Source organism: Tribolium castaneum, chromosome 6, assembly GCF_031307605.1.
Source record: "Tribolium castaneum strain GA2 chromosome 6, icTriCast1.1, whole genome shotgun sequence".
In the NCBI taxonomy this organism is placed as follows: domain Eukaryota; kingdom Metazoa; phylum Arthropoda; class Insecta; order Coleoptera; family Tenebrionidae; genus Tribolium; species Tribolium castaneum.
The window spans coordinates 9743160-9765628 of NC_087399.1; the positions used below are offsets into that span (position 1 = coordinate 9743160).

Below are 22469 nucleotides of genomic sequence, written 5' to 3' on the forward strand. Positions count from 1 at the left end.
GCCACTTGAATTTTAATAAATTTGCGTTTAATCTAATCTTGAAAACGCGCATTCTTTAAACATTCAATCGGGTGCTTTATCTAAATAAGAAATCAACTTCCACTTTTCACCTGTTTAAATTTTTTTGATTAACACATCGTGAAATCGGCTCATATCTCAAAAAACTCTTTAATGTACTTGTTGTAAAAATCCTAAGTAATCTTAGGATAATTTTTAATGCCTTTTAGTTTCTTCAAACTTAAACAAACGTAAATTTCCACAGAATATAGAAATTTTTCATGCAAACTGAGTTTGACTTGAAAAACTTTAATTTAAATTTTGGATTTCGACTTAGCTACAAGTATTTTAATAGGTAGTGCCTATAAATACAAGGTAAGTTTCCTTAAAACACAGGGTGTTTCACATAATTTTACGAGGCCTGTGCCTGTAAAATACCACTATCAATACATATTCCGATACGAACCCGGTTACAAATTTTGACAAATTGGATAGTCTTCTCTAGTTTGTTCACCCCTTCAAAAAAATACGTTTTTGGTTAGTTAGTAAATAACATTAATTAATTAAAACCATATTCTCTTGATAGAACACATGATAATTGTTTGTGAAAATCAGAAATTTATGACTATTTGTGACTATTAAAGAAACAATCATTAATCTGACAACTACTGTCATGGGTTTCCAAAAATTAAATAACTAAATGTGTATTTTTTGTATCTAGTATTTTGTGACCTTCGGTGGATACATTAGGCACAAGTCTCGTAAAGTTATGTGAAACACCCTGTTTATTTTTATATGTCTCTATATTACGGAGGACTACAGCTAGGAGACAAAACTAAGTACAAATTCGTTGTACAATTTTTTTTAAATTTATTGCACTAAAAACTTAGACGGTAATAGAACAACTGTATTCCCTGACGACATTAATTATTATTATTAATATTATTATTAAGGACAGGAACGTTTTATTTGTAAGTCGTTTCACATCCTTATTTTTAGATATCCGTATTCTACAATATATGCATCTGATTTGTTTCAGAGTTCTACTACAATTCATTCTAATTAAAATAAATTGATATTATTTCTTATGTGAATTTAGAACAAACGATGTTTAAGTGTTGTTTACGATCTGAGGTTTCAAAGTCAATTTAGTTTGTATTAATGACGACAAAGAAACAGAAATGCAGTTAGTTTTATTAAATCACTTGTGTGTTGTACTTTTGCCTGGCATCAGTCATTGAGTTTTAAGTGAATAACCCTATATATTATTGTAATAATTATCGAATTCTAGAATTCTAAATTTTATTTCTGAAACTCTAGTTCCAACAATTTTACGTTTCTACAAAATTCTACATTTATTTGTTTTGCTTTTATGTTTGAAAGTTCAAAATTTTTGGTTTAAATCGTTCAATAAGATTTTAATTTGGATTCGGTTTTAAGACTTTTACAACACTATCCAGACAGTTTTACAAAATGCCCAGCATTTGAGGCTTCACACGTATTTTTTGTACTATGATTAGAAATATCTTACTTGAAAAAGACAACATAATTTAATATTTGTGGTTTTTCGATTTATTTTAGCAAAAGTGCTGCATGTTGAGTTAGCTTTAGGTCTCGAAGAAAACAGTAATTAAATTATTGAACTGCCAAAGAATGATATATTGTTAAAAAAATTGTACAACCTAAAAAATCAAGCCTCAGTACACCAGAAATATTTGTTTCTAATTTATCCATACATTTACGTGGTTAAATGGTTAAAAATTTCTACCCTAAGGTAATTTTTTTGTCTTTTAATTACCTCAAACAATTTTCCTGAATATTGAAAATTTTTCACGCAAGCTTTTATTTTCCTAAACTCCAATTCAAAAAATTAAAATTTATGCTTCATTCTTCAGTCAGGTACTAGTGTTTAATTAGGACAGCCCAAAATTTAATAACTTTTTTAAAGAAATCGTTAAAAATCAATCAGATGCCTTGCATGTGAATATTTTTAGAATTTTTCTACAGATTCTTATAATTAAAATTAATTTATTAATTAATTATGGTTGAAAAAAAATATTTTTTAATTACTTTTAATAGCATTTTGAAACAAACAATGTCTAATTTTTGTTTTGTACAATAATTGCGCAAAAAATGTCGATAATAACCCAAAAAAAAATTATTAATTGATCAGTAAAAATAATAAATGCACAGTAAAAATAATAAATTTACAGTAAAAATAATAAACGCACAGTAAAAATAATAAATGCACAGTAGAAACAATAATTGCACAGTAAAAATAATATATGCACAGTAAAAATGAAAGATGCAAAGTAAAAATAATAAATACACATTAAATAATAGCATCTCAAAACTAGAAAGTGTAGAATTCCACATTTCGAGTTTTACATTTTTGAATTTAATGGTTATTTAATTTAATTTAATTTATATTGTGCAAAATAAATCTAGATACTGTGCACATACGATGTTTTTTCAGGGCAAATTTGAATAAAATACTATACGTAGTTTACTTGTCATTTAAATTTTTTACTGTGCAAAAATTAATTAACTACTGATCATTTATTATTTTTTACTGATCAAAATCGAATTTATTACTGAACGCGTTATTACTACCCATTAAAAATTTGGTTTATTGTGTAGCTACACTAAATTGTAATAAAATTTTCAATTTGCTGGTAATTTAAATTTCAAAGTAAATTAATTGCAATAACAAATATTTAATTACTATTAAAACTAGTATGAATTAAACTGCCATTTACTCAAATTAATAGCTAATTAGAATGTGGATACAATTAATAATTAAATGTGAACTACATAACGGGGCGATTTTCAAGACTTGCATATAATTTATTTAAGCATCATTTGTTTCAGAATAACGTTTAAAATAATTAAAAAAAATTATTCAAAATTCTCAAAAAATTCTTATGTATAAAGAAAATTACAAAGTATTTAACAGCACACCCTCATTTATGAGTAATTATTGGTATTCGAGAATAGTTTTAGAATAAAAATATACTTTTCACTTTTAAACAAAAAGTGCTACAATAAGGCAGTTTGAATTATTTCTAAGCGATCTGGCTTGATTTCAGGCAAATTTGATTTTTTAACCTAACCGGATTTTCAGGCCATGTTTCGTTAAAAATGATAATTTTTACATTATTCTCAAATCTAATTAAATTATTTAAAGAACGACTTTAAAAAACCAAACTAGAACCCTTTGATATTTTCAATAAACTAGTTTTTATTTATTTAAAAGTGTATGATCAGAAATATGTTGAACACATCGCGTAAAAATATTGATGATGCCAATTCTAAGGTCAGAAGTTTAACAATTAGAAAAGTAATTTATTAGATAAACAAATTTTCTTCGCTATGATGCAAGCAGATATTTACTGTTTCGATTAAAACTAGAGATAGGTAATTTTGAGAAAATTAAACTCAAATTAAATCAAGGCTTTGGCTAATGCGTTTTTAAGGTTTCAGGTGCTTTACGATAAAGTGAATAATTTATGTGTTAAATTGTTTACAATAATAAATAATTTAAGTGCAAGATAATTAGCATTTTTCCGCCGCTTCTTTAATTTGATTTTCCCCGTTGGCCATGAAGAGATTATCCGCGTATCCTTTGAACCGTTGGTCGAATTAATTTCCCAAATAAACTCAAGCGAAAAACATCATTTTATGGTCTCTTAACCCCTTTAATTGGTTTAAAAAACCGTAAAGTTGACCTCAGCTGACAGTTCCGCCACTCATCCAAATGTATCGTTTACTCTGTCGAGAAGTTTATCCCAACTTCCCGAATCTGAATCTTAATTCCCAACTTCCAATTGCAGAGGACTAACAGGCTCCGGAGTTGTGCTTTGTTGAAAGATATGGCAAAGTCCTTTTATGAGCCTCTCTCTGATTTAATGGCCCGCGATAAGCACCCGAATTGGCAAACAAGGGGGCGCCACGTGACAGGTGATTCGAAATTGTCTGTTCGGCGAACTGAAACCAAAATAATGACTTGGGTCAAATCGAAAAATGCGAAACCGGTCTCTAATAAAAATCAATGCGCACCAACGGGATCCAACACTCTTCACCGGAGAAGAGTTTGCGCGTTTTCAACAATAAAACGTTCAACAACTCGACTCAGTTTGTGTTTAGTTTTTGTTATGGCATCATTAATTACCACGTGAGCCTGGTTTGCCCGAAAATGCGCCGGATTTTCCTCTTTTGCTTTCTCCTGATGGAAGGCCACTCCTTCCCTCGCGATCTATATGGTAATTAATTAATCTTAAAATCGCACCGTGTTTATTCGAAATTTCGAGCCGACCTTGGCGATTTTGACACTGACATTCTCAACGCACCGTTAGTTCATTTCATTCGTAATTTTTCACGTAAACATTACTAATGATGACGGTACAAGGCCTAATTACCAAAAGAAACATCAAAACAAGACTCGAATCTAAGAAGAAGATCTCTTTATTGTTTACACGCCGTTAATCACTGAACTTTATGACCTGCGCTACCAACTCTGATAATTATTTTTGATAAGTTCAATTACGGGAATTTCACAGATTATTTTAACTCGGAACGTCGCGGGAAAAACGCGTAATGAGCGGCTTCCTCAAAACTACAAACTTATCATTTTCTAGCGACGATTTCTCAGAAACGCTACATGATACATTAAAATCTTTTTACATAAAAATTTCAAAATTTTGATCAGTAGGTCAGTCTCAGTCTAAGCTTTTAGCACCAATGAAAGAAAAAAGGTGAGTAAAAGTAACGCATAAAATTCATGTTTTTAATACTCCTCTTTTTTCACAAAAATTCTCCATTTTTTTCTAGAAATGCTACATTTTGTCATTATTTTACATCATTTTTAATTAATTAATTTCCGTTTTTTGTTTTTGATACTATGCATATACATTTTTTCATCTTTCTGGTGAATAAAAAAAATAAAAATACTATTAAACAACAAAGTTATGTTTTTTTATTTTGCTGTATTCAGATTTCACGTTAAGTGTTTTGTTATGGTAACTATTAAGAAAAATTATAGAAATAATCACACCTTAGAAAATAACACCAGAACGAGAAAATAATAAAGTCCTTTGTGTGTAAATTATCACTTTTTTTCATTTTTTGCAGGAAATATAAAGGACTGGACTATTAAAAATAATAAGAAAAAAATTGATTGTCGCTTAAAACGGCGTCATTTCTCAAACACCTACAACGTCAAAATTTTGGAATATTGCCAAAATGTATTATTTAAAAAAATAAAATCGATCTATTTAAGGATTTTTTTGAAAGATGAGCTATAACAATAATATGATTTTTATGCATTATTTTAAACTCACCCTGTCCTATATACAGAGTGAATCAATTATGGGTTTGGGTTATTACTTTATGAGAATATTGTCAACTTTGTCTTGACAGTTATGATAAAATTTCATTATGAATTACTATTATTATTTAAAAGATAAAAAAACTAATCTTGAATGGTTATCAAATCAAATAATGAAATTTCAAAAGTATTATTGCAACGTTTAACTTGTACACCATTAAATTTTATAATAAACCGCGAGAACCATTTAAGTTAATCACTGCTGTAACACTTTATGGTGTACATACAAAGAAAACGTTGCTATAATAACTCATAAACGCTTATAATTACTTAATTCACCCTGTATTTTATGATACTTAAAAAGTCGAAGACTTTGAGGACGTTATCCATAAATACTACTCAAAAATAAACTTATATAAAGTTTAAACTAACTTTATTCAAAAACTAGAGATTCTATGGCAATTTTTTTAATTTTTTCCTATTTTTCAAATACTCATCACCTAAATATGGCACTATACTTTAATATAATTCATGCTTCAAGTTTATAAGGCAATTTATCAAAGTTTCAGTTTCCCTAAAAATGTTAAATTTTCAAAAGTTTATAAGCCAAAAACAAGAAAAAATGTAACTTTAATTTTTTGATATTTATTAAAAATTGCGCTTAAACAATAAAGACTGAAAATGGTATTTTTTTCGAGTTATATTTCAGGTTCTCCAAAAATGTTAGATCTTGTGGAGTCTACAAGGTGATTCTATTTAAAATATCTTTCGCTATATCTAATGGTCGCACTGAATTTTGCATTCGTTATTATTAAATGCTTAAAGTCTTTCTATGCATGTGAATTTTTTTACAATTCTTCTACCCTTTCTTATTAATAATATTAACATCAATAAAAGTGAAAGTATGAAAATATTAATTAATCTAAATTTTAAGATTTCTAGTCTTACATTCTAAAAAAACGCTGATCAAATGATGTTTTCAAGCAAAAGAAACAAGCGATTTTTTTCAGGATTTTTATTACAAAACAACATTTACGCATCGCTTGTTCTCAGATGACATAAGAAATAACATTTTTTGCTGCTCTTAATTAATTTTAATTATAAAAAATTGTAGAAAGATTCTGAAAAAGGCATTTAAATGAAAATACAAAGTCTTTAACAGCAAGCGCTGAATTCGATGTGATTAGTTTTTGAAATACACATCCTGTTTAAGACACACTTCGTTTCTTTACAATTCTTAAAAAAAACGGGTTGTCTTTTGTATGGAAAGTGATTTTATTTAAAAAAGTCGAGACAAATCTACATTCTCAACTGTATTTTAAAAAATGCCAACTGTGCTTCAGAAAGAGACCTTTGTAAATCGGAAATCACAATTTGAAATTTATACGGGGTGTTAGGGAATGGTTGAGCAATATTTTGTATGTGAATTTGTCATGATTAGAAGAGTTAATAACCCTTATATCATTTTTCAAAAAAGTGCATACTTTCTTCAAAAATTTTTATTAACCCATCTGTTGAGAGCCACTGTGTGGTTTTTGGTAGTTTATTAGGAGTTAATTTTTTCTTTAAACAAAGTGGTCATAGTGGCGTATGGACGTTTTGAAAATTTTTTAAAATTGTGTGGGAGGTTCGAACCCCAGTTCTGGCATAAATTTCTTTGTTTTTTTTTCTGGAAAATTTGATAACAAAACAAAGTGAAATAGAATAATTACGGTATGGATAAAGAACTTAATTTACCTCTGCTGTTTGGCAATAATATTAAAATTTACGCTAATTTTTATAATTCCAGTTCAGCGGCTCTCAAAATTTGGGACTTTAATTTCAGATCGATTTTTTAGGAAAACTATGCACTTTCAATTTGCATAAATTTTATTTAATCAATTTGTTTTGTCATTCTCTATCTTAAAATGTTTGCTAAACCATTCCCTAACACGCTGTATATTTCAATTTAGATATCAGAAAACGGTTACGTATAAAGTTATTCGTTTATTATTTACGAGTATCAAACTACACCTTGTTCAACTGTATTTCAGATAACGTCAATTGATATTCAGATTAGCAACAAGTATTTCTGAAAATGTTAATACAATTTCAAATTTGTAAATTTGATTTGAGAAACGATTTTTTAGTTAAAAATTATTCTTAAAAAATGGCTTCAATAATATTGTATTTAAACCAATGTTCTTTTTTTTGAGTAAATTATTAAAGTTACGTTCCGAGCTCATCACAAAGATTTAGCAAACTTTTGTCCGAAAAATTTTATTCTTCAAATATGGTCACATTTTTAATGGACTTTTGATAATGTAGTAGGAGGTACTACAGCTTTTTCAACTGTATTTCAGAAAGGGTAAAGTTTATTTCAGAAAATGTTAGCTGTAATTCAGATTGGTAAACTGTATTTCATAAAGCATTAAACGGGGTGTTCAATGCTATAACGAAATAAGTCCTATTTTAGACATCTTGAGAAAAATATTGCAACGTATGTAATAAAATTCTCTCCTTCAAATGTAATAATTGTGAAAACTTGTGATCCTTTGTTCAGTGCAGTAATGAGATAAGTCCATCAATAATTTTTTCTCTACAAGTCTACAAATTAATTTAAATGTGAAGTAATATAAAAAATTATAAATTTACATCTGACATTTCATTTTACGTATTTTCTATAAATTTGAAGACAATATTGTTACTAACGGGAAGTTCGTGACAATATTTTTTGAGAAGTGTTTTTTTAAACAAAAATGTTAAAATAGTAATTCCGGCTCTTGTGTTTTTATTTAAAAACAACAACTAAAAAATTATATAACATTTACGTTACTCTTAGAGACTACTGTAAAAATTTCATTAATTTATGCCCATTTCCTGATTAAGAAAGTACAAAAAAATAAAAACTTTTAAGGGCATTCTGAAATACAATTGCCAACTTCAGAATTACAAAAAATGTTTTCTTAAAATACTAATCTGAAATTCGATTGACATTTTCTTGACGTTATCTGAAATACAGTTAAAAAAGGTGTAATAATCTTTTTCGTAAAATAAATATTCAGTTTAGGCAAAAAAGTGTGGTTCACACTTTAGCCCAAGCCTGTATGTCACCAGCACACATAATAATGTAATAGTGTGAATCTTTTTTACTTTCTTGTGAATTTACTAATCTGAATTACAATTTAACACTTTCTGAATTTCTGATATTGATTTGTTTGATTTTTAACCACAACTAGAAAAGGTGTAGCTGTTAGTAATAGATAATAAATTAATGGGCACCTTATACAAGCTGCTATTGGGCCTTTTAGTTTAAAATTTCCGTGTTTTCGCTGAACATTTATATATTTTCAGCAGGTTCCAAGTGTCACAACTCCAACACCGCTGGCCAGTGTGTCACCATCACAAACTGCTCCCCGGCCCTAGAAGCGGTCAAAGAGCAAGGCTCCCACAACCTTAAACGTTGCGGATTTGAGGGATTCACCGAAATCGTGTGTTGCCCCAACGACTTGCGCCACGCGACAAGCGAAAAACCCCCGAAGGACGACGCCACCGACGATGAGAAAAAACCCGAAATAAGGGGCCCAGACATTGGCAGAAAAAGCCAAAAAGCGTGCGACAAATACTCAAAAAATGTACCAATTGCCCTCTCCTACCACATAGTAGGCGGCGAAAATGCCGAAAAGGGGGAATTCCCCCACATGGCAGCTTTGGGGTTTTATGTCAAGGAGGATAAAGTGTACCGGTTTGATTGCGGGGGCACTTTAATATCGAATTACTACATTGTGACAGCGGCGCATTGTATTATTACGGTGCAAGGCAATGAATTGAAGATTGCAAGATTGGGGGTTATTGAAATTCCGGACTCGATACAGGAACCAGACTCGAAACTTGACTATAATGTCGTCAATGTTACGGTTCATAAAGAGTATAAGTGGAAGGAGAAGTTTAACGATATTGCGTTAGTGAAATTAGAGAGGAAAGTCACTTTTACTGAAGGCATCAGACCTGCGTGTTTATATACGAGATCGGACGATCCCGAAAGATTGTTTGTTACAGGCTGGGGCTCGGTCAGTTTAGGTGAGTTCGAACCGTTCTGAACCGTTGGGAACTGCCTTAGAACGGTTATTTTTTTATATTGCACAAATTCAGTCGAGTTCTGAACGGTTCAGTCTGTGCTACGGATTACTATAGCTTAGGATACGAAACTCTGATGAGTCGCCAGAGGTGCCTCACCGTTTAAGTTTTTAAAGCAGCGAAATTAAAAAAAAATGTATTTAAATAACGGTTAGCGTAAGGCAAACAAAAAATACAGGCAGATAGTGTGTTAAATTTTCAATAGTGCAAGATAAAATTAATGTACAAATTATATTGTAAACTATGTTTAAAAAATTCAAATATTTACAAATTTGCATTCTGCTCCAAATTTTTTAAAACGCTGCGCACTCGATTATTATGGTTACGATAGAAAAAAAATTTAAGAAGAAAGTTGTAGAGAATTAAATTTCCCACAAAAAGTTTGGAGTCATTCAAGCAATGAATTTGTTTCATTTTACAGAAAATTAATTTCAACTTAAAGCGTTGAAAATAGAAATTTTTTGTAGGAAACTTAGTTTTCTACACCTTTGTTTCTTATTGTTTTTTTTGTATTTTCTGTATTCTCAAAAGTATAACGCTGAACGCAAATTGATAATTGCCTCCTAAATATAGGATGTAAGCGAAATAAGTACATTAACTTTAACCAGTGGTAGAACAAGACAAACACTTTTTCAATGCACCATTTTTTCAAAATCGCATTTTAAAAATCATTTTCTTTCCTATAAATTTTTTGAAATGCTCCAACAAAGAAAAGTAATAATAAATAATAGTTGCAACCAACGGTAACCGATTCATTGTCGACTAGGTAACTTTGCTTCCAGTGGTGTGTAAAAAAATTTTGAAAGCATTTAAAATAATTTTAACTCAAAAACTTAAACGTTTAAACAAAAGTTATTAAATTGTTGGTCTTGACGAGTTGTATTACCAATTAAAATTAATGTACTTATTTCATTTACAGGCTGTATACTTAAAAAAATAACAAAAAAGTTATAATGTAATGAAAGTAAAATTGAATTTTAAAAAAGCATTATTTATTAAATCTAAAGTTTGGATTTTTAACTTTAGTTATTTTTGTTTTGTTTGTGAAGTTGATTTAAAATATTATCTACATAACAAATACATTTGAGTTAAAAAAATCCAGTACTGCTTCAGTTAGACTCTCACCAAGGATTTGACAACCAATTACCTAATAATAACAAATTAAAGTATTCTTTTTGTTGTAATTACTTATACTTAATAGAAAGCCGATTTCTATTTTCCAATAAGGTGGTAGAATAAAAAGCATCTGAGGGTTACGTAATAAACTTTTTACAAAAAGTCCTAAAGCTATATATAGCCAAATTTTGTTCCAATTAATGCACTTACTTATTTATTCTTTTTTAATATTTGAGTATATACTCGTAAAAGACAATTTTGAAAAATTCCACTTGCTGTGAAATCTATAGGCGATCACGCATAGACGGTGACATGGTTTTTGTCCGGTTAATGGGTGTGTCCTCTTAAGAGAAATAATAATTTATACATATAAACAAACTAAAATTAATTTATCAAAAAGGTAGTAGCATTATACTACTATTTTGTACAAGTCTTATTAACAATTTTTCAGAAAAAAAATTTTTTTCTTCAAAATTCACTACATTTTCTTCACCAACACTCCCAGATTTAGTACAGACTGAGTACAAAAAACTTAAGTAACTCATTTACACGTAAGTAAAAAAATTAAGTACTTAAAATTTATATTGTGACAAATTCAAAATTTTTATAATTACCCTTCAGATACCTTTTAAAACTTTGATTTTCCAATATCTTACTGCTAACTCTTTAGTTTTTATCCTGACAATTGATTCGAAAAGCAGAATATTTTTATTATGCGTTTCTATAAACTAGTTTTAAGTTAATTAATCAATATTTTCAATCCTTTAATTTTCGAAAAAACTTCGCTTGTTTCAAACGTTTCTAGTTTCATGCCAATTTATCTTCATTTTTAACAATATTTGCTGATTGGGTTTTTCCTATTTCTTTCTTTGCTAAAATATCGTAAGTACACTTAGTTTGTTTTAGATCAACAAACCCACAATTTAAGACTTTCTTTCCTTATTGTTGACATATGCTTTTTGAGTTTTATTTGCTAACTAAGATAACGCTGTATAATAAAGAATGAAATAATTAACTAACGAATACATATAGACACCGCAGAACTTTTAATGCAAATAACAACTAATGCAATAAATAAACACATAACTTCAAAACCTCTTCTGAGGTCTAATCCAATCAGTTTAACAATGATACAAAACATGTACTTCCCGCTTACGTGATTCCCCGTATTTTATGACGGATAACGACCAAATAACTATTAACAAATAATAGCACACCCGCGTATAACATGCTGTCCGCTTAAACGAGAGATTGAGAGATTTTGTCCGCGTCCGTTTATTGGAGAGTCCGCTTAAAAGAGAAGCAAGGCCATTTAAAATATCTACATTAGCTCAAAACGGGGCCAACAAAATTGACCGTTAGACACAAGGGGTCGGTAATAGGTTGTAGGAAGTGTCCGTTAATAGAGATTTTACTATACTCACAAGCAGATGGATAAAGATTTATTTCGAATGTCTTAACTTCAGTAATACTAAAAAAAATGGGTATTCAATATTTTATAATACAGTAAAAACCGAACTCCTTCGGTTTACCTTTAATATACACAATGGCTATAATAAACTTTGTGTATTTCAAAATAGAAAAATACAAATTAGAAAAATATATTTCAAAGAGTTACTGCTTCAGTATCTTTCTACAAATTGATGAAAATTTTTTTGTCCATACTTTTTAATGTTTGGTTCGGATTACAGAATACAGACGTTCAGATTATAAAGTAGTTTGAATAATAGAGGGTTCGGATTATCCATACATTACTGTAGTTAAAAAAATTATTTTGGTAGTAAAGATATATTTGGAGGTGGCTCTAACGAAAGATTACCTATGGAGCTTAATAAAGTTAATAAAGTGAACGACATTTTAATTTCATCTGCATGAATTGCAATGGAAAAGTTAGGGATTTAAATTAAGAACTTAATAGTTAATAATAAATTGTCTGAGGTAAAGTTATCAAAAATAATATAAAAAAAATTACAATTACCTATTACTATAACGGATGAAGTTGTAGGAAATTAAATTTCCTATAAAAAAGTCTGGACACCATATTTCAAACTTCTACAGTTTAGGTATAAATTTCTTTTTTAATTCTTGACCAGTGATAAAATGAAGCATATCTAAACGTCTTTGAGGCTTAACTGATACACTTCTCTAATTAAACTTATTCATTCTCAGGTGGAGAGAGAAGTACAATTCTACAGAAGGCGATCCTCAGCCCAGTCCCCGTCCAAGAATGCAACAGCACATACGTGAACAGAACTAACAGAAAAATAATCACAACACAAATTTGTGCCTCTGATAGCAGAAGTGATGCCTGTCAGGGTGACTCAGGAGGGCCTCTACAAACCCAGGGCAATAGAAGTCTCTGGACTATTGTTGGAGTCACCTCGTATGGAATTGGTTGTGGTAGCAGATACCCAGGGATTTATACAAGAATTAGCAGCTACGTGGACTGGATTGAGGAGAAAGTTTGGCCATAAAACAACGACTTGTGCCAGTAATTGACACTATTGTGATATTTAATACAGACGACTTGAACAGATTTTTACAAATGAGTCCGACCCAGACGTTCAGGCACCTGTATTTGCCATTTTTATCCTGAAATAGTAATTTTCTAAGCTATATTTTATTTATTATTGTATGCAAACTAATAAATTTTGAAAAAAAGGTGTTTCTTTTTCGTAACATTTTGAATATTAAAGTGGGAAAGTGTCGACAACGTGACGCCGATAAAGTGACCATTGCCAGAATTTTTCAATGAAACGACTTTAGCAAAAAATTTATGCTACCCTAAAACACGTCTCCGCTAGCCCCTTTTTTATTTTACAAATTTGTATTTTTAATTTGCCCTAAGGGATAAAAAAACATGCTTTGTTTAATGTGCTAGTGATTTAGTATGGTCAGGTTGTCAAAGTTTTCCCCCATGTCAGATTCGCGTAAAAAAGGATGTTATTGTTACTGTGATAGTTTTACATAAACAACAACGAATTACGTGTTAATTGCATCAGCAAGAGGGCAAGAACCCACAAACATGTATTCCAATAACATTGTGACCGAAAGCGGTAAATAATTCAAACGTTTCCTCAACATAACCTCAAAACGCTGTTGAAGGTGATACTTTTATCCCGGCTTCGCAAAGACCTGACGGAACGTGGCGTAAAGCACGGAGGGTGAAAGAGGGTTACGTGCCCCAGGAAGAGGTGCCGTTGTATGAAAGCAAAGGCAAACAGTTTATGAACAGAAACACCAAACCAGAACCGGTCAAGTTATCAAGTGGCGAAACGGCACAGCGCCCTATCCCTGGACTTTTCATAATTGAAGATAAGGAAAAGAAGCAGGGGAAAAAGAAGAATAAAAATAGTAATTTCTCGTTGAGTGTTTCTGCAAGAGTTAATATTTTTTTTGCAGAAGTGGAAGAGGTGACAAAGCAGTTGCAACAAGTCACAGTTAGCGAAAAAGTCGAGGTTGTACAAACAGACCCGGCGAAAAAATTGAAGAACTTGAAAAAGAGGTTACGGGAGGTGGAAGCACTGGAGGAGAAACTGAAGAACGGTTTAATACCAAAACCAGAACCTGAACAATTGACAAAAATACAAAGGAAAAATGACCTGCTGCTGCAAATCCGGGAGTTGGAAAAGCAAATTGGATAAGAGACTTAAGTACAAACTGTTTTTATGAATGTAAACGGGCGTTTATTTCTAAATAGTATCTCACTGCCCACAGAACACTAACCATTTTATGCCATATGCTCCCAATTCATTTCTGGTTGGCAATACTGAAGTTAATTGGGAGCATGATGCCTGTGCAATAGGGCCCCAAATGGTTGCAAATTTATCCACTGTGATAGATTTCAGTTTTAAATAAAAATCAATGTCACTTTTAAAATTTATTTCTACCACAAGTCACATGAAGTTTTCGCGCCACAATTGAACGTTTTTTGAAAGTCTTCGTTGGATAAAATGTGTTGGATTCGCTGGGAAACAGGGGCGTGTTCGTCTCCTGTGAAAATGTCAGTGTCTTCCGAAATCTCGCACCAAACCTTAAAACAAATTTTTATTGGGGCTTGGATTATATAACGAGATACAAAGTCGCCTGAAAAAATATAGTATAGCAAAGCAAATTTCACCAGTTCACTATATCACCTTATTGGTTTTAAATTAAAAAAAAAACATTAATTAAATTTGGATTTAATAAAAAAACAATTAAAATTTTAATAATAATAATAATAATAATAATAATAATAATAATGTAATTGTGTAAAAAACTGTAAACAATTATTATCAGTGGTTATCATTATCTTATTCAGTGACTAATGCAAATAACTATGGTGAACTTGTTTTCAAATAACAGAAGTGTGAATCACAATGAATTCTAACAATAATTTTCTCACAAGTCTATTAAAAATTGTGATTCTGACTTACTTTTCTTTTCACTAGTTCCTTTATTAATTTCTTTGAAAAAAAGATGTTTTGGCAAAATGAAAGACTAGGATTTGCGATTTATTGCAGGCCTATTAAATTTTCGTCTAAATGTGAAACTTTCGAAATAACCATAAAAGGGTTATTATTATTACTTCTAAAGAAAAACAGATTTCTCAGTTAGTATTTTCTAAAGGGTGTGTCGTTTTAAATAACATTGAAATCCCATCGTATTCACCATTTATGGTTGATGGCAAAGTTATAAATATGTACACTCATAACTGTTAAGTCAGAGTTGTTATTTGTGTAAATGTACCCCTAAAGATATGAATAAATTAGAAATGATAAATGATTTAGAGTTAGTAAATAAATTTTTAAAATTTGGACTTTCAATAAATTGGACATAATGAAGCCTACAAAAGGCGTAACTGAAGAAAAAAAAAGTAACATTGAAAAAAGAAAAAAAAACAGTTCAAGAGCAGCTTTTGACGTAAGTTGGAATCCTTGTAGAACAATTGGTTCACGGTAGAGGTACCCCCTACATCAAATACTGGAAACGTTGGAAGCAAGTTTTCCCAAAATTTTAATAAAGTTTCTAAAATAACTGATTTTAATGAAACCATTAGAAAAAATTTTATATTGTTTTGACGAAAAAAGTGGAAAAAATATATGAAAAATTTCAAAATTTTGTTGAAGATAATGTAAAACTCTGTGTCAGCATGATAATAATTAAATATTTACTTCTTCATATGGGTATACTCCAGAAGAAGCCCAAGAATGTCGGAACAAATATTATGGATACATTAGAGAACATCATACAAGGAAAACATCAAGAATAAACACGAATCTGAATTTGAAAATTTGAATTTGTTGAGTAACGAATAAAGAATGGTCAAACAAAAAAACTGTGTTTTTTTCCAAGCTCTGTCAAAAATTGATTGAAGATACTGAAGAAAATGAATAAATATGGATAGCAAAAAAAAGTGAAACTGGTGAATTAGATGAAGATTACTTAAAAGAGGAAGAAGAAAAATAAATATTAGCTGTTTCAAAACTATAAAATTGATTAAATTGTAAAATAGTTATTAGTAATTAGATAGACCTCTCATGGAAAGTATAAATTATATTAACTATTATTTTTATGAAGTGCATGAATAATTTATAACATCTAATTTTGAAAGAAAATGCGATGATGGTGTTGTAAATATATAAATAATAAATGACTATCTACTTACACCGAACTTTTTTATATTTCTGAATACTCAGTATAGATAACTTTGTGCAAAATTTTAGAAAGACCATGTTAAAAAACATTTCAAAAGAAACGAAGTGAGAAAACGGATCTAGTATTTGACACTGATCACAGAGTATTTACTAAATATTAAAAAATAATTTGAGAAATAAAATTATAGCAAACATTTTACCGGACATAATAATAATAATAATAATAAATAGTCTTTATTATGGACGAAGTTTGGACAAGGCTACTTCAACTTAACCCAAACAAAAAAATACCAGAATATAAAATAATTATAATCATGCTTAAACATTAAAAAATAAATGTAATAAACAAAATCAAAACAAGAAAAGAAAATGAAAATAAAAGAGGAAAGTGAATATTAATAGTAAAAGAAAAATACACTGCGCACAAAAATTATCGCGACACGGGTGATTTCCTTAAATGATTTTTAGAAACAAAAAAATATTTTATTGCTTTTTGAAGTTCAATAAAATTTGAAATAAAACGCCAAATATTTATATAGGTAGTAGAGATAAGGTGTTGCTGAGGATAACAGAATTTTGTGAACAAAGAAATATTTGAAAACGTCTAACTCAAGCCAACCAAGTTCGCATAGTTTAGAAGAAACGTGAGACAATATTTTTTTAGCATTAAACCTGCAACACGTATTTTGTATTTTTTGGAGTCTGTATTACGTGACTTTGTCGAGACAAGGATTGTATATGTATAATAAAGCAGTAGTAAATGAAGGGTAGAATAATAACAAAAATTTATTAACAACTATTATCAATAATTCGTTTTGGCATTTGTTGTACCGCTATGTGTATGTGTACTGTTAAAGATAATTAAGTTTTTGTTTTCACAATACACCAAGAATTGACTGCAGTTTTAATATTAAATGCTTTATCTATAAACTACATAATATCACTTGTACCACATCATTTTGGTCGCATAGACTTTTATTTCAAACCACAGTGTGTCGTTTCGTACCCTAATCTATAGTAACTCGTAATTATTGTGCCTCAAACGTACACTTACCTGAGCAAAGCTGATAAAAAACTGCCCATTTTTCCGCCCAGGACTTCGTTTTTTGAACGCATTTATGCTAATTTTTAACCCGTTTGAATCGGCGATTGTTTCGCCAATTGTGTGACTACCATTAAAGCACGAAATTCGATTTTTGTAAAGCTTTAAGTCCCGATCTGGCAACCACTTCCTGATTTTTCCACTTGGGTCAGCTAAAATACCTGCTGGATCCAAAGAGTGCGAAATTTCGTGGCCAATGAGCGAACCTAAAGCCCCAAAATTCGAAATTTCCTCTCTTTTGTATTGGTAGAACGGCGCTTCTAACATTCCTAAAGGAATAACTACAAAAAATATTGATTTTGGCGCAGTTGTGACTCACAAATTGAATTTTGGAGGACGCTGTAATAGGCGTTCACGTCGAACGGGCTTGAGGGCCACCTAAAAAAATTATGATTCGAAATTCTTCAATGTGTTTTTAAATGATTGTCATCTAGTTAACTTTGAAGTTGGTTTACATGTAAAAAAATTGTGCCGCTCTGCTCAAATGAATTCTCTGTTAATAAACGTCAAAACTGTCAGTTGTGAAATTTACAAATTGTCAGTTAAAATCAAGTCAAGAAAACCCTTTTATTGTCGAAGCTTATTTCTGAATTGAAGACAATACATAAAGAATGGTTCTATTCGGTGTCTAAATGCCTGTTATTAACTCTATAAAGCGGCATTTCTGATTTTACATGGGAAATACACAGACAACTAGATGAGAATCATTTAAAAACACATTGTATTTTTTTACGTACAGTGTTTGTGGTTTTTGCTCAGCTAAACGGGCCAAACTGTGCGATGTTTTGAATTGTTTCAATGCAAGCGTATTTATGAAATGATTATCGGTCATTTTTACCTGAAATTTTTTAATTTCAATCAGAATTTATTAAATAATAAAATTAAATACAAACTTTGCCGTAATGTCTTTTAAGAGCGTGGAAATTCCAAGAAGGGTACCCCAAGTGCAACTTAATATTTTTAATTTTCTCAACAAGTACCGATTTCCCTTCGTTGCTCAACCAATCACATTGCAACAAAATCTGGACGAATTCGCTTTTGATTGATTCAACCATTGATTTAACATCGGGGAAAATTCGGGGATTGACGAATAATTTTAAATATTTGGGGACCAACAAAGGGCTAAAGTGTGCAATAACTTTGTCCAGACATTCAAATTCACGCGACAAATCTTCCTGGACCCCTAGAATCGCTTGGTCGATCAAAAAATTTAAGTTTCTCAAATAACGATCAGTGTCTCGGGATAAGTCCTTAATGACCGACCACATCAAATAATTCCGTGCAACCCTGTTCCCCACTTGACTGACTAGAAGGAACAGTTTTTTCAAATAATTGTAATTCTTGACTATCACAGTCGTATTCGGGGCTATAATTGAAAAGCTCCCGAAAATGTAGTCGAGAAATTTGATCCAATCAATTGAAAATTTCTGCGACAATTTTTCAACAGTTGTGCGTTCATTTCTCGCGTCGTTGTTTCGCGCAGTCGCTAAGTACATTTCAAATTTGATGATTTCTCTAATTTGGTCCTTATTTATGCGTTTTTTGCCCCCAGATAAATGATTCACGGTCTCATAGATCCACTTTTCGTACGCTTCCAGTTCGGTTTTGTACTCAAAACCGGTCAAAATATACTCGGGGAAAATCAAATTCCCCGGTTCGACGTAAATGGCATAACTTTTCGGGTCCTTGTAGTCCAAATCGACGTGGATTTTCAAAATTGGGTGAATCCCCAAAATTCGAGTAACCACAGCCAGTTGTTGGAACCACTCATTGTCGTCCCGTTTATTCGCAATTAACGACCAACCACCTAAATTATCAATGAAGGTTTTTAATTCGTTCAAGTGGTCTTTAGTGTTAAGGCAGGAGCGGTAAAAAAATTGTGGTTGGGTTAAGAAGGAGTCGTGACGAGTTAAAATTTGGGATAATCGACGTTTGATTTTGTGATTAACGGCCATCCAGGGGTTCCATACGGGTTCAAATGTCGGTTTTTTGGCCTGTTTGGTCCAAGTGTTGCAGGCGTAGGCGTAAAAGTTGGAGCAGGGGGAAATTGACTCATCTATGGAAGTATAAAAAAATTAATATTTACGAAATTTTGCTTTTTACTAGCAATCATGCGCATTTTTCCTTCAGATACGCCTAAAATAATAAAATAATACCAAAAAAAAGTCGCTGAACTGCCTTGAACATAGTGTTATTTTTTATATTTTGAAGACGATTAAGGCACAAATTGTTTCTTCTTGTTTTCAAGGACGTTGTTCAATTGAATATCAGGAACGTGATTATTCCAAGTTTTATAAAAAAATACGGCGAAAAATCGCCAAATTGTGTCGAAAATTGTGCAATTTTTACTTTTTGTATGCGCTTTTTTTCACACTTCTACCGTTTTAACGTGTTCATTCGCCAGAATCGCGATTATATTTTAACTAAGGAATTTTGTTCAAAATAACATTTAGTTTGGTCTTTCTAAGGGGTTTTACTTTAATTTTCAAAAACGTAATTAGTATTTTAAAAAACAAAAACAAAAAACACAAAATTTTCAATTGAAAAGTTTATTATATTGTATTAAATAAATTATTAATCCGGTGAATATTTGAAGTTTTTCGTCCAAACAAGCATTTATTTGCGAAATTCCTAGAAAATCGCCGGATATTCTTACTCTTTTTTTTTCAGAAGCTTTACAAAATACCTAAAGATATTTTTCGTGTTTTTTTTTCACTTTTTTATATGAAGCAGGTATTGTGTGCCAAACCATAACCAGTTAGTTTTTACATCTCCGTTTTTTTCCCTCCTTTGAATCGGAGATTTTTTAATTTTTTATCAAATCGTCTTTAGACAAATAGTCGTCCAAAATCATGTATTTTCCACTAAAGTAGGACTTAAATCGTTTCTTTGATAAGTGATTCTAGGTTTCCGACGAGCTTTTACATTTTTCAGATAGAAATCTTCTAATACTTTATTTACTTATGAAATTTTATTTATTTATTTATTTTTTAACGAGCAGAATATCTTTGCCAAAAGCAGTGAGGGAAGCGAACAAGTTTTGCAAATTTTGCGAGTTAATCAGTAATAGGCTCGTAATAAAGTATTAAATTAATTCATTTCAACAAAAATACTGCTTTGTTTGTCGTCTTCAGCCTATATAAAACGATTCTAGCTTTTGTCCAACAAGTTTTGCCATTTTTAAAGCAATAAGGAATCTTTCGAAATCACGTGTTTTCGACTAAACTGATGCTAAAATGATCGTTTCCGAGTCAAATAGGTTTTTGAAGGCGAGTTAATATTTTTGAGCAAAAAATTTTCTCGAATTAAATAATTTCAACAAAATTGATGATGGAATTGTCTTTTTCAGACAGAACCTAGAGCGATTTTATCTTTTTGAAAGCGTATTTTGTCGGTTTTAGTCAGAAATTGTCCAAAATCAGATAATTTTAACAAAACTGATGATTTAGTCGTTGCATTTTTGACCAATATGAAGAGATCTTAAGTTTTCAATAGCAAATTTTGACATTTTCGAACAAGAAATGTTGTTGAAATCAATTAATTTCAACAAAGTGGTGCATAAATTGTAGTGTTTGGAGCGGAAATGAGGCGATTTCACGTTTTCGAGAGCGAATTTAGACATTTTGAAGCAAGGAATGCTCTGAAGTCAACTGATTTTAACAAAGTTGGTGTTTAATTGAGGGTTTTCCGCCGCTATTTAAAACAGTTTAAGCATTTCTGCAGCGAGTTTTATTGTTTTAGGACAGGGAATTGTTGAAGCATGTGTTTTCCACTTAACTAGTGCTTAAATTGTTGATTTCTTCGATAGAAATGATCGAAAATCATTTCAACAAAATTGATAAAGGAATTATTATTTTTTGCAGACAGCCTAAAGCGATTTTATTTTTTTGTCAGCGAGTTTTAGTGTTTATGTAAGGAACCTTCCGAAATCAAGTGTTTTCAACTAAACTGGTGTTTAAATTAGTTTTTTTTTGTCTCAGAATAAAACAACTAGGTTTTCGATAGCGAGTTTTGATATTTTTGAGCAAGGAAGCATCTCAGTTCAACTAATTTCAACAAAATTGATAATTGAATCGTCTTTTTCAGGCACTGTAAAACGATTTTTTTTATTCTTCTTTTTTATTTTCTCTTTGCATTTATTCTACTTTTAGTTATTTTTGGGTTTATATTTCATTGTTTTGTATTGATTGTGAGAAAGGTTAAGTAGAATAGCATTAGGTCGACTTCGCCTCTACACATTTTTTCTTTAGTAAAGGCTTACTATCATCATTATTTTATTTTTTGAACTCGTGTTCTGTCGTTTTTAAGCAATGATTTATCCACAATAAAGTATTGCTTCAACAGGTTCTCGACAAGTTCTGACGTTTTTTACGCATGGAATCAAATACATTTAGAAATTTGTAAAAAAATGTTTTAATTGTCGTTTTCGGTCAATATAAAGTGAATTTAGCTTTTATACAGCGTATTTTGTCGTTTTTAAGCAAGAAATCGCAAAAATCAATTGATACAATTTTTGAAAACGTCGAAATGATTAGTCAACGCTAATTTAAAAACTTATAATAATATATTGTATTACAGAAAACTCTCTAACCCTTTTATACAGAAGATCCATTGGTTTGAAAGAGAACTTTGAATTGCGTTTATTTAAAGAAAAGCCAAAATTTTCATTGGTTTTTTTATGGTGGAAATGATTGAAAAAAAAAAAATAATGTAAAATAATTTCTCTTTATTTATTTATTTTAGAAATAAAGGAAAAACATCTGCTCTTGAATAAAAAATGAAGTTTAACGTACCTGTAAGGAAAATCCGTTACAAAAAATGAGATTAAGTTGTGAGTGAAAAAACCAAAAGTAAATAAAGCTAATCTTTTAGATTTGATTAAAAACAATATCTAACAAACTGTTGTAATAGTTGGTTCAGGTTAATAAATAAAACAAGTTTGTGTACCAGATAATTTTTTTCCATTACGGCCGAAAATGACAGAAAAACCTAAATACCTGAATAATTCCGCGTTTTGGGAAAGAGCGGCAACTTGCTGGCGTTCCGCACGTCAATAATTAGCACAAGTGTGGCAAAAACCAGCAGACTTTTCGCCAGCATTTCACTCAACTAACCAGTTTATTAACCTTTAGCTTATCTAAGCAGACAAAATGTAGGAGGCGGCGGAAAATCGGTC

General features: G+C 30.6%; 3 protein-coding genes across 5 annotated transcripts in view; 2 read left to right on the forward strand and 1 right to left on the reverse strand.

The window, feature by feature from the left end:
* Positions 1–14434, forward strand: part of Pym (Partner of Y14 and Mago) — a 442733-nt gene extending 428299 nt beyond the window's left edge. Inside the window, exons 2-4 of one of the 2 annotated variants that reach the window (XM_064357673.1) lie at positions 13501–13611; positions 13661–13909; positions 13958–14434. In XM_064357673.1, the coding sequence (XP_064213743.1) occupies positions 13581–13611; positions 13661–13909; positions 13958–14199 (522 nt within the window). In that variant the 5' untranslated portion in view covers positions 13501–13580 and the 3' untranslated portion in view covers positions 14200–14434. Of the gene's footprint in view, positions 1–13445; positions 13612–13660; positions 13910–13957 lie in introns of those variants that run through there. The other variant, XM_008197983.3, reaches the window with a different exon arrangement.
* LOC663186 (serine protease persephone) lies at positions 4066–13173 on the forward strand. Of its 2 annotated transcripts, none has more exons than XM_008197987.3 (3): positions 4066–4259; positions 8657–9382; positions 12725–13173. In XM_008197987.3, exons 1-3 carry the CDS (start codon positions 4193–4195, stop codon positions 13027–13029), a joined length of 1098 nt encoding a protein of 365 aa, XP_008196209.2. In that variant the 5' UTR covers positions 4066–4192; the 3' UTR covers positions 13030–13173. The 2 variants fall into 2 exon arrangements, with proteins under 2 accessions (XP_008196209.2, XP_974337.4); XM_969244.5 differs by having other exon boundaries at positions 8660–9382.
* LOC663134 (endothelin-converting enzyme 2) lies at positions 14423–22424 on the reverse strand. The gene is made up of 6 exons (XM_008197984.3): positions 22291–22424; positions 18187–19349; positions 18031–18131; positions 17613–17671; positions 17246–17574; positions 14423–14588 (listed from the first exon to the last, which is right to left on the reverse strand). The coding sequence occupies exons 1-6, from the start codon at positions 22391–22393 to the stop codon at positions 14442–14444; spliced, it is 1902 nt and encodes a 633-aa protein (XP_008196206.1). The 5' UTR covers positions 22394–22424; the 3' UTR covers positions 14423–14441.
* Between the last annotated feature and the right edge of the window lie 45 nt (positions 22425–22469).

Excerpts from the sequence above, each read along its gene's own strand:
- LOC663186 (XM_008197987.3), top strand. The coding sequence starts at position 4,193 with ATGCGCCGGATTTTCCTCTTTTGCTTTCTCCTGATGGAAGGCCACTCC. Across the intron at positions 4,260-8,656 it reads CTTCCCTCGCGATCTATATG|CAGGTTCCAAGTGTCACAAC; the intron begins GTAATTAATTAA and ends ATATATTTTCAG. Across the intron at positions 9,383-12,724 it reads CTGGGGCTCGGTCAGTTTAG|GTGGAGAGAGAAGTACAATT; the intron begins GTGAGTTCGAAC and ends ATTCATTCTCAG.
- LOC663134 (XM_008197984.3), bottom strand. The coding sequence starts at position 22,393 with ATGCTGGCGAAAAGTCTGCTGGTTTTTGCCACACTTGTGCTAATTATT. Across the intron at positions 18,132-18,186 it reads TTAAAAGACATTACGGCAAA|GTAAAAATGACCGATAATCA; the intron begins GTTTGTATTTAA and ends AAAAAATTTCAG. Across the intron at positions 14,589-17,245 it reads TTTTTATCAGCTTTGCTCAG|GTTTGGTGCGAGATTTCGGA; the intron begins GTAAGTGTACGT and ends ATTTGTTTTAAG.